The sequence below is a fragment of the Vipera ursinii genome (assembly GCF_947247035.1).
Source record: "Vipera ursinii genome assembly, chromosome: 12".
Classification (NCBI taxonomy): Eukaryota; Metazoa; Chordata; class Lepidosauria; order Squamata; family Viperidae; genus Vipera; species Vipera ursinii.
Window position 1 is genome coordinate 1,399,116 of NC_139525.1, and position 12,426 is coordinate 1,411,541.

Below are 12,426 nucleotides of genomic sequence, written 5' to 3' on the forward strand. Positions count from 1 at the left end.
GACTAGTGTGGTAATGTAGAAGCTGCCCGGAGTAGCCCTCCGTGTGGGAGCTGACTTGATATCTCAACAAACAAATTTGGTTAATTGCTCCAGTGTGTTGCAAGATGCCCAGGGCCCATTTCCTTTTTCTGTTTACTTTTGGCATGCTCCCATTAGGTTGATAAATGCCCCCACATGCGGTGGGCTCCTCAAAGAGAGGACTGCGGACTGCTCCCTTTGAAATCCAAGAGGGGTGCCAAACTGTTGATTAAACGACCTAACTAGGCAGAACCCTCCACTCAAGGTGGCTGAGCTGGAGAGAGAGAGAGAGAGAGAGAGAGAGAGAGTGTCACTCTCCCCACCACACACACACACACACACACACACACACACACACACACACACAGGCCTCCTGTTAAAAGTTTGGAGAAAGGCTGCCAAGCAGTAAGGCAATTAACAACCCACAATCAGCTCAAAGGAGGCAACCTCACACACAGAACCTGAACCCACAAGATTAGACACCATTCAGAGAAGGGCAGGTTTGGGGAAAGAGAAGCTCCTTTCGCAGCTGGTGACGGAGCAAAAGTGGAGGACATCTGAAGGCCCACAGCTCCGACTTTGGGACCTGTTCATTTTCTCCAGGGGGATTCAGGCAGAGCCATGTGCAGAGTTGGAAGGGAAGGACCCACATTGCAAATAAAGACACAGGTGGGTTGGCTGACCCATCCAAGATCTGTCACGATAAGGAGGGCTTGAAATATTTTCCAGGTTTAATTTCTGTGTAACCTCTGGGGTGGGGGTGTGGCACTTCCCTCCCATCCAGCTCCCCTCCAGCCCCATCCTGCTCAGCTCCATCCCTTCTGCAAAGCCCTCCTCGAAAATGACTTATGAATTGCAAATTAGGGAGTTTGGGCGTTTGATCTCCAGCGTTTTACCCCCTCCTTCCCCTGCCTCTCCCCCTCTGCCCTCTTCACGCTTAGAAAGGGAATCAAGGATTGCCCCTCCCCCCAGATCGCTTTGCAGGGTTATTCTAATGGCTTTCTCCAAGGCGGGTAATTGGGGAGGGGTGTCTAAATTTGGAAAGAAATGCCTGGCCTCTTATTCTGAAGTGGGTCTGAAACTGGAGAGCTTAATCTGTAATAGATAGAGGTTACTCTGGCCATAATCATAAATAAAATCGTTTGGAGATTAGTCTTGCAGAAAGAGCTTCAGTTCAAACCAGATGATTTTGAATCTCTTCTAGTCTTCTTTGGCTCCCCACATATTTTAGCTTCAACTTTTTCACTGGAATCTATCTCCCTGTGAATTAATGGGGGAAGGGAGGAGAAGTCCTCAAAGGGAGTTTAAGAGGGAGGGAGGGAGGGAGGGAGGGAGGGAGGGAGGGGGAAGGAAAAGTAACTAACCTGCAGGATGCTAAACCATGAACAGTGGTTTTCAAATCCAAATAGAGTATTTGCATGTTAACCTGCAATCAGCATGGCACACCCCCACAACTGCTTAGCCCCATGGTCGGCCCCAGCCCCCTCTTCCTGACATTGTTAACCCCAACTGAGCTCCCCCATCCCACCTCCAGCCCCCAAGAGAAGGCGGCAACAGCACCCACCTGGTTTATGTGCTTCAGCTTGTCAATGATCTGGCTAATGACCGGTTCGGGACCCTTGGCCTTCGCCTCATGCTGTCCCAACTGAGATCGACCTCCGCTCCTCGTGGGCGGGTGGCTATACCTGCAGAGGTAAGACCCGAAAGATCAGGGCACAAAGAAACCACTGCATTTCACTCTGCCTTAGCCAGAACCTGGTGCCAGGGGTTGCCCAAGTTGGTGCTGAAGCAAAGCCGGCTTGCCAGCTTCAATCTGGATTGTTTCACGGACCTTCACGGGGTTAAGCTGGATCTTTTCTGAATTCTTGAACTCTAGGAAGGCCTGGTGTCCATTCAGGCACAGCTTAAAATATTTTGACTCCAGGATGGTCTTCCAAAGTCTGTGTTGGACTTCATAATCCATCATCCGCAGCCTCCCCTGCACCTCCAATTTGCCCAGCAGCAGGTGGACAAAGAGAGCAGAGCATGAACTTCTCCAAATCATGGAGAAGAAGACCTTAGACGGCAGGACAGGAGAAGTCAGAGGAGTGGAAATGGGGAAAAAGGGAATGCAGCAAAGGGTTGAAAAGGTTTGAAGAATTCATAAAAGGTGCTGCCGAAAGCTGGGGGTGGGCAAGGGAGGCGGGTGGAGGAGGCAAGCTTTGAACTTGGCCATGGTCTTGAGGCCAGGCAGCTATTCTCCTGGTGCCATCTGCTGGAGTCCCTGCCCTGTTGCATGGCAAAGGACACGCTTTAGTGTCCTGCTACAATCACACTTGTGCACCCTCCCAAACTAAGCACAAACTGTTTCTTTGCTGCAAAAAAGTGAAGGAAAAGAGCAGAGTATGCAATTTTCCTTAAGCCTCCTTTTCTTTCTTTTGCACTAACATCACTTGAAAGACTTTGCTGAAGTTCCAGAAACCCACAGACGTTGGTGAGTGGGAGGGAGGGAGGTGAAAAAAAGCTACTTGGCAATTTGCTATTTGTAAATTTAATTAATTTGCTTCTTGATCATCCAACAACATCCAAAGGTTGGATTGTTTATACCTAAAGTTTTTTTTAATAAAATAAATTTTCAGAACTAAAATGTTCTCCTTACAATTTTTATTTCCAAAGTCATAAAATATCCAATGAGTGTCTCCAGAGGTGGATGTTTTATATATATTTGCTGCCACTTTATTGTGGTCCAGATGTCCCTAACTGAGATTCAATTGATGTCCATTGGTTTCCATATGTGGACTTCAACTCCCAGAATTCCCCATTTTGTCTTCAGAGCATTGCCATGTCCATCTGCCATTGGCCAGTCTGGGGATTCATCAAGTGGTTGTGTCCACTTCTGGGACATCGTGCTTAACACACTTGAAAGCGGGTTGGTGGAACAGTTGAAAAATGAAAATTTGGCCAGCTGTAGGAATTCAAGGAAGGGGAAGGAGACGAGAACGGAGATACCTTTCCACCACTTCATGTCCGTTCCAGCAAAATGTGTTGTTGTGCACCGTGGAACTGTGGCTGCAAATATATTCTGGCAAGCTGCTGTAGAAGCCACTGTGAGCCCGCAGCTTGGTGACAAGTTCCCTGCAAGTAAAAAAAGACAAAAGTAGATTGTAAGCAAAGCTACATAGTTGTTTTATCTTTACTCAAAAGCATAGGACCTTGTAGGTCTTCCCAATCATGCATTACATTAGAGTGAGTTAAAATAACAGCTCATTTCCTCCAACTGAAATGGAAGACCTGTGTTTTTCAACCTTTAAGATGGGTGGACTTCAGCTCCCAAAATTACCTAGCCAGCCATGCTGGCTAGGGAATTCTGGGAGTTGAAATCCATCCATCTTAAAGTTGGCTAAAGTTGAGAAATGAATGCCAAGCCCAGACCACAAGCAAGAGTGCAGGAATCTCCCACAACCCAGGAAGAGCTCACATATCTGCCTCACTGTCATTAGTAATTTGGGTTTATCAATTCTTTGAGAAAATTCAGTCACAGAAGGAGGATAATTATGATGAGCGTGGATGCTCAAATGATGTGTTCTATAGTGCTCTCTGCCACTAGGTGGCACTAAAGCACTGTTGGATATGCAGAACTCTGCCCCGCATTTGAAAGCACATTTTGCCCAATCCTTCCAAAAGAGACAACTAACTGAGTTTAATCTGTGCCGATGCAACCAACAGCTTAAACAGCAACTCTTCTGGGGAGATATAGTCTTCCAAGCACATGTATGAAAAAAGCTGCTTTATAAACTCTATTGATCCACTTAGCCTACAATTTATGTGATTTTATTTTACTCAGAAGCTGCCCAGATAAAAAATGCATCAAGGCAACAAGAAATTAAAAATGCATCATAAAAAACACAATAAGCACAGTAAAATGAGTGAGAAAGATCCTCTGCAGACATATAACAACACTGGATTTCCACAGCTCGCTCAACTGTGCAGTTTCGGTGGACGAGCTGAATGTGGATCCTGGGTTCCATATTCCCCAGTGGCTTATCAATGCCATTCCTGAACTTTCTCTCTCTCCGGCTGCTGCATTTTGCAGAAAAAGCATGCAAGAATTTGCCAAAGATAACTTAAGCCATTTCCACCCCTCTAAAATCTCAATCGTGCAAATCGTATCGGGAAGAAACTTTGCAAATTTGGGGTACTGATAACATGACTTTGGGGATGGTGCAATGGCCATTAAGTATGTCTGGTTCTAAGTCAATTTTTTCAGTGCCACCATGACCTGAAACAGTCACTAAACGAATGATTGGTTGTAAGTCAAGGACTATCCAAGAAAGCAGCCCTCCTGTCCTGCATATTCCTACCCAAGGTGGTCCACTGTGGAATCACCCATCCAGGAAACATATTTTTTATCTTCCTTTTCGTGACCTTTGCCCTTACACATTTCGGCAACTCTGCTCCATTTCTCATTTTCAAAGCTATGACGTCCTCTCTCTCTCTCTCTCTCTCTCTCTCTCTCTCTCTCTCTCTCTCTCTCTCTGTGTGTGTGTGTGTGTGTGTGTGTGTGTGTGTTGTCTTTCAGCCTTTCAACTTGTGCTGCATTTTAACAGAGGGAGAAAAACCAAGCTGACGGATTCATTGCTCTCTATTCCTGGGAGACCGAATTTTATGTTTATGTTGCACAACCTCCTGACAACTATTAGCTATCAGGCAACCAATAAACCTCAGAAATAAATAAACCCACAACTTAAAACAAGGCCTTGTGGGAAGCAACCAGCAGGCAGCTCCAAGCATTTGCAGGGGAGACCAAATGCCTCTTGGGTGCACGCTGGCAGCCAGGAAGGTGTGCTCAGGATGAAGCCAGCAACTAACTGGGATCTAATCAAGCCAGCATGCAAATGAGAGGCAAAATAAGGACAGTGACTTTTCGTAGAAACATGAAACCAACACTGCGCCTGGAAGTGGGGATGTCTTTATGATGCAAAAAGGGGCAATTTTCCAGCAAGGCAAATTCACTCATCCTGATTAAGGGCTGCAAGGACCATTTTACACACACATGGGCACACAGGCAGAAATACACACTCCATTCCTTTCTTCACCCACAGGACTTTGCCACAACAGGCAAAACAGGGCTTGTTAGCCTCTTCTTCTGTCTCTGCTGCCTGTTGTTTGTTCTAGCAGGCTATCCGAGGTAGCGAATCCTCTTCCCTCTGAAGTCAACTATTATACAGATCAGTTGTGCAAGCTACAAGGGCAAGGGGGGGGGGAACAACCACAAGCCTTTGCAATCCTTCTCTCTCCTTCTTTATTCACTCTTTCTCTATTTCAGTAAACGGTAGGCTTCTCCTTATCATCATAAAACTCCTTCCCACTTATGACTGTAATTGAGCCCAGAATTATGGTCGCAAGTTGTTGCAGCCAGTAAGCAAGTCACCAGATGACCGTGCCTGATTTTACAATCTTTGGGCCGGCTGGGGAATTCTGGGAGTTGAAGTCCACAAGTCTCAAAAGTTGCCAAGGCTGGATGCTCCTGCTTTAAACTTTTATCTTCAAGACAAAACATTCCAATGCCCCGGGGGTTCTGCTCTTTCAGATCTGGACTCCCCTTTGCCGCTGAAAACTCCAGCTCAAATGTGTGTTTTCTGATAACGTGCAATCCCATTTTCCAGCAGAATTTCTGTTGAGGTTTTTTTTTTTTAATCCTAGCAGCGTAACCAGATGGAACACTTCTGAACACACCTCCCTGGAACCAAGATGGGCTGAAATAAACTTGCTCTTGATCTCTTTCAAACTGCCACTTAAAACACAGATGGGCTGGGAAGATGCATCCCACTTCATCAATCAAATCACAGAATCCGCTACTCTACTATTAGTCAGGATCTTTTCCAGAAAAAAGCTAGTTGAAATAAGCATCTTACCCACACAGGCTTGGGGGGTGGGGGTGGGGGTGGGGAAGGAGAAGAACACAGGGTGGGTTTCTGAGCTGAAAATTGCAGCTTTGTTTCTCCAAGAACTTCTGACACTAATGATCACATTCTCTGACCATTTAAATGCCAGGGTTTTTTATATATATAAACCCCTCTCCTGCTGTATTTCTTCCGAGCTGGAAGGCCACAAAACGTTGCTTTAATTACAGACCAAGGCTGCACAATGGGCTGTTTGGGACGTCTGTCTGCTCCTGGCTTAGCAGCAAAGGCGAGGACACGGGAAGCCAGGAACAAAGTCATCCCAGAGAGGGCGCTCAGCTGGCATTTCCAGTTCTGGTTTTGCCTTTTTCCCAAAAGCTTGAAGCAGGATCAGAGTCCCAGAAGGCCTGACTGGCTCTGGAGCTGAGCGGGAAAGTCATCTGCTAGTTAGGTCCCAACCCGGGTTCAGGAAGTCCACGGAGGCTCCCTTGAGCTAAGTCACCAGAGGGCAGACACGGCCTGTAACTCTCCGCTCCTCCATTGATTCTCACACGCTTCCAGATTGGATCGGCCAGCCCACCCAGCGGTCAGGCAAGCATCAATGCCACTTCCAGCGTCTGTTCTTCCGGAAGGAATAGAATATAGCTGGAAGGGACCTTGGAGGTCTTCTAGTCCAGCCCCCCACTCGAGCGGGAGAACCTATAGTCCTCGGCTTACGATCACAACTGGGACAAGAATTTCCATCGCTAAGCAAGGCCGTTGTTAAGTCATGCCTGGTTTTACGGCCTTTTTGGCCACGGTCGCTGAGCAAATCCAGCCTCCCCCCTTATCGGAAGCTGGCTGAGAAAGTCGCAAACGGTGATCCTAGGAGCCCCCCCCCGGGGATTCTGCAGCCATACCTGCCCAGTTGCCAAGCGCCCCAAGTTTGATCAGGTGACCCTGAGGATGCTGCAACAGTTGCAAATGTGAGGACTGGTTGGAAACCAATGCTGTCGTAACTTTGAACGGTCGCTAAGTGGATGGTGGCAAGTCAAGGACCGCCTGCAGGGATTGTCCTCACCACAAAGTCCAACCTAGGAAGCTGTCCTGGTTTCCTCACCTCTTTCGACTGGATAAGGTTTCTTGGGGTTCCACCAGAGGGGCACCCATCATCCTCTGGCCAGCAACATGGTCTTCGGGATTCCATGCCGATCGGTGTTGCCTCTGCTGGGAAGGGCCACACAGCTTGCTGATCTGCAAGAGAAAAAACCCAAGATTAGGAATGCCAGAACTTTTCAAGCTCTGAATAATTTAAAACCCACTTTCTTGCGAGTCTTGAAACTGCAAATCAAATCAGATTTGTCGCTAATTTGAAGTAGATTTATACTTCCTGTTCCATTCAGAGGCTGTGAATTCCTTGGGCGTGATTAAAAAATACACCTCCTTTTAGATGAGGAAATATGGAGCTTTGCATCTGTCCGTACTCTAGAGTGGCACTGCAGTGAGATGGACAGCAAATAAAATTTAAAAATAAATAAAATACTCTAGCAAGGCTGGCTGGGGAATTCTGGGACTTGAAGTCCACACATCTGAAAAATGGCCAAGTTTGAAAAACACTTTTGTCCGTGAATGCAACGGTCAGTCACAGCTTTCCACCTGAGGCCACATCCGAGACTCGTGCAGAAAGTGCAGAAAGCAACCAACTAGGGTTCATTGTGCACGAGGGAAAATTACAAACCCCAATTCCTGGTTTGGGGGGGGGAAATGACAGATTTAGCGTGCCCACTGCACACGTAGGAAGTGGGAACTGCCTCTTCTGCTGCCCTTCTGCTCCTCCTCTTTCTCCTCCTTACAAGAGGCCACCACATCTTGTGACCCCCCCCCCACCAAGCACCTCCAATTGTGTGTTTCAGGAAATACATTCCAGAATACACACACTTGTTCCTGACTCCATGAAACAGCAGGCATGGCTGCTGCACTTCACAATCTCTGCTTTAATTATGGGTTGAGGTCTTGCAAGCCAGCCCTGGCACCAGGCACACACAGCTGCTTAGTTCCTCCTTTGAGTTTCAGCCTTTTGGGGAAAAGGAGCTTTCTTTTTCTGCATTTCCCCCCCACCCCCACCCCCACCCCAACACACACACACACACACACACACACACACACTGCAGTGCCACAGGCAAAAACCTGGTTGTGGAGAAGCTGTCTTTATGCCCCACTGACATCTCCCTGATCCAAATGCCAGCGGTTCCAGCAGGAATTACAGAGTTGGAAGGGACCTCGGGGGTCTTCCAGTCTAATCCCTGCTGGAGAAGGAGACCCACTACCATTTCAGACAGTTGTAAGTTCAGGACTCCACACAGTCTGCTATAGGTTCCCCTAACGAAATTCTACTTTTATTCTTTCTTTTTAACCCAAGGAAAGCTTCAAAACTGAAGATTTCTGAAACCGGAAGGAGGGAGGGGTACAGGACATAGACTTTTTAACAGTATTAGCCGGGCCCATTTCCCATTTCTACAGGTGTAATCAAAATGTTAATATATGTTAATGTTTAGTCTGTGGTTAATGTTTGGCTTTCTTAATTTCCCTGGGGATTTTAGCGCAGAATTTAAATCTGCCAGGTTGTTCACTGGATCGGCCTCTGTTCGGGACAGTGGATCTCCCGGGCGAAGACTGATCAAGAAAAGGGGGCAAACGTTTTCTTGCGGAAACGGGCCGAAAAGAAAACGAGAGAAAATAAAAAGCCGTCATTTGATAATCGTGGAGGGCTGTAATCACGCTACCCGGTTGCTTCTAAGGGTCTGCTTTCTCCTCTTTCGAAGTGGAAAACAAACAACGAATGCAATTTTAAAAAGAGAAAGGCAGAATCGGGGCCCGGCAAGATATAATAAAGGCAGTGTCTGTACACACATTTTTGTTGTACGCTCTTTTTAGAGCTGTGTTTTTCAACTTAAGCAAATTTAAGATGTGTGGACTACAACTCCCAGAATTCCCCAGCCAGCCAGCCAAGTTCTGAAATACTGTTTTAAAGCCTCTCCAGCCCTCTTGGCTTCCAAGGGATAAGAAGAAATAAGAGTGTGGGATTGCTAAAATACATACCCTTTTACTGAAATTTGAAATGGGAAAACAAATGGAAGAGTGGATGATAAAACCGGCCAAGAATGTGGGTTATAATGTACAGATGGACCAAAAGGGAAAGTTGTGGTTGAAAGGAATAAAATTTATATGATGCTATCACTTAAAAGGGATTTTTTTTTTACAAAAGAAGGTGCCTTTAGTATAGAGCACCAGAAAAATTATCTAGAATGCAAAGGTACTTCAAATTTATGATGGAAATAAAGGTCATTTTATCACACAGGGTGGACTTGTAAAACAAAGCTAGAAAACTAGGTCGAAATGCATACAGAGATGCAAAGACTTTTTAAAAAGTAGATTTCAGCGTGGTTAGAACAGCTCAGAAACCATTTTTTAAATAAATCTGTGATGTGCTTTAAAAATAACAAATAAAGAAAAATTATATAAAGGTATTAGTTTAAACGTAGACCTTCCTGACATGACCTCACCAGGAAGACATATTTCATGCCCTGAGGGTGTTTCAATATTGCAGCAGCTTTAAATAATTCACTGCCAAAATGCAAAAAGCCAACAAAACCCGAACATTTTAAAGAACAACAATCTATCACACCGATTCACAGCTGCTTCTTGGAAAACACGCCTTGAACAAAGATAAGGAGGCCACCAAGAGATATCAAGCAAAGTTGAGCAGAGTGACAATCACCCCAACAGATCTAGGAAAATTAAAAAATATGTATTATTTGGGAGAGAGAGAGAGGGAGAGAGAGAGAAAGATGAAGGAGAGTTCCTATGCTTAGAAAGTCTACAAAAGTTCTTAGTCAAACGAGGCAGGCACTTTATTAAACTGCTAGAATAAAGGTCAACGAAGATTCCCAGTCATCCAGGTCACGGCTGCCCCAAAAGTGCTTTTTTTTTTAAAAAGGCAACTGGACTGATTTTTTGAGGAAGAAGAAAGAAGAAGAAGAAAATGCACCTTTGCTAAAATAAAGGTATTTTCTCAGGCAGAGCTGTGCCTAACCTTCGTCTCTAGATTGTTTCTGCCCCAAACACATTTCTTAGGCTGTAAGTGTGACAGCGAGAAGTGGGGCAGAGCGTAAGTGTGTAGTGCATTGACAGTAAGAAAGCTGTATTATAGGTAGTCCTCAACTTATGATGACAGCTGGGGCCAGAATTTAGGAGGCCACCGACGTTCAGCCGCTGAGTCTGGGAAGCCACATTCCCAGCCGGTTGCTTCACGGTGCATGGAGGTCTTTTGCAGGAATGAAGAAGAAGAAAATACACAGGGGACTGAGTCTGAGGATGAGCAAGCCACGAGATCCGCTTTTTTCTAAGGTGATTTGCACAATTAGCGCCCGTGCTGGGCTCCCGATCCCCGTCGCTGGAGTCAAGAGCAACATTCTCGGAAAGGGAGCATTAATTTGTCCGGCTGTGACTTTAATAAGCCCCTGGACAAGTGGCTGCCCCTAAAACCGGAGCGGAGGAGGGGAGCCAGGCTGGCAGAGAGGCTTAATGAAGCCCCTTTTTCTCCTCCTCTTCCTCTCGATTAGCATCTTCACGGCAAGTGCCCATGTTTAGAGAAGGCGGCAGTTCATGAAGAGCTGGTAGAAGGTAATCGTGTTTTTTGAAGGGATCCGAGCATCCCAAAGGGTTTCGGCTTGCATTCCCCAGCAAGAGCCTCCACGGGAGCCAGGCCAGGCAGGGGATGATGGAAGCAACCCAGAGAGACCCATCGAATTACAAGGGTCCAGCTGTTAAAACGATGCCCTCCGGCTTGGGTCTCTCTCGGAGGGCCCACTGGCGCACGGGCACAGAAGTCACGCAGTTTATTAGAGGGAATCCCGGATTTATGAGCACAATTGAGCCCAACGGTTCCGTTGCTGAGTGAGACGGTGGTTAAGTGAGTTTTGCCCCATTTTACGTCCTCTCTGGCAACGACCAGCCGCGTAAAATCCCCAGGGACTCCTTTACCTTGCTTGCCACAGTGAATCACTGCAGTTGTTCGGTTAGGGATGCGGTTGTTAAGTGTATCTGATCTCCCCCGTGGATTCTGCTTGTCAGAAGGTGGCAAAAGGGATCGCGGGACCCTGGGATGCTGCGGCCGTCATAAATACAAGTCAGTCGCCTAGCATCTGAATTTTGATCACCTGACTCTGGGGATGCTGCAAAGGTCGTAAGGGTGAAAAATGGTCGTAAGCCCCTTTTCCCGGTAGCATTGCAACGGTCACTGAATGTACTCTTATAAGTTGAGAACTACCGATATCCCCTTCCAAAGTCTCATCTATAAAAGCCCTGCATGATTTTTTGGTGCACCGTTTTTTGGTTCTCATCTGGACCTCTTTAAACCTCAGCAGAAGGCTGCACCATCAGATTAAATCTCCGCTAAATATATTTTCAGCCAGTATAAAGCAGCCAACGCCAGCTCCTTTCAGGGTCCGCTAACCCCGCTAAGTTTCTTTTTTGTCCTCTAAAGCAGACTTTCTCGACTTCAGCCACTTTCAAGTTATGTGGACTTCCAGCTCCCAGAATTCCCCAACCTGTATGCATAGACTTCAACTCCCAGAATTCCCTAGCCACACACCTCAAAATGGCTACGGTCAAGAAACGCTCATCTGCGCTACATCAGGACTGCCTGTATTGATAGGCAGAGAAAGTAGACAGATTGTTTTTTGCTTTCTTTCAAAGGCTGCTTTAGAGGTTTGAAGAAGTGGAAATTTTGAGAAGCTTCTCTTTTAACGTTGCCGGGTTGTCAATCACTTGCAGGCACTTTCATCTTTTGCAAAATGTTATCCCCCTGTTCAGGGAAACGGAGGGACTTGGAGGAGAGTTGAAAAAGACTGGAAAAGTTTTACCCTGAAAAATATCCACTCTGGGCTTGTGAGCAAGGGTTGAAAGATTTTGCCGGCAGGGCAAAAGGTTCTTTTCTGATCTCCAAATCTTCTCCCAGACGTGCTGAAGAAAGGTGATGTGCTTCGGGGGAAGCTGGCAGGTTGACATTTCATTTTTCCCCCTCCTCCCCTTTCCAGAAACTCAGAGCCCTCTGAAACGGCTGCTTTAAATTCTTACTGGAAATGGGCTTTTTATATAGTCCATCTCGCTGCGTAGGTTACACTGACATTGGCTGAGAAATGCAATTGCAGACTCCTGCATTTATAGCTGAACGTACCTGAGCCTTTAAAATTGCTTCTCTGTCCTGGTTAACACAATCAGCGGTGGATGAGTAAGTTTTGCAGGCTGGAAGAAATGCCTAATTGCGGAGAATTGTTATGATTGGACACGACCTTTCCTCTAAATCACTTTTATTGCCCTTCACAAAATCTCTTTCGGTAATGGGCAACGATGATGCTTTCTGCGGTTCCTGGCTTAGGATGTCTCCTTAATGGGGAACCTCGTTCTTAAAAGGCCGTTTTTATTTGCCTCTTTATTATGCTTTTATATATCTAAGTAATTCACGTTCCCTGGGCAGGGCAGCAGT

At 46.3% G+C, this 12,426-nt stretch overlaps 1 protein-coding gene across 1 annotated transcript in view; it reads right to left on the reverse strand.

Annotated features, from left to right (window-relative positions):
• Nucleotides 1-12,426, reverse strand: part of GPC3 (glypican 3) — a gene marked incomplete at both ends in the record, with an annotated part of 63,860 nt that overhangs the window by 15,306 nt on the left and 36,128 nt on the right. The window contains 3 exons of the mRNA XM_083372009.1: nucleotides 1,583-1,703; nucleotides 3,007-3,132; nucleotides 7,000-7,133. Coding sequence (XP_083228135.1) covers nucleotides 1,583-1,703; nucleotides 3,007-3,132; nucleotides 7,000-7,133 — 381 coding nt within the window. The remainder of the gene's footprint in view (nucleotides 1-1,582; nucleotides 1,704-3,006; nucleotides 3,133-6,999; nucleotides 7,134-12,426) is intronic.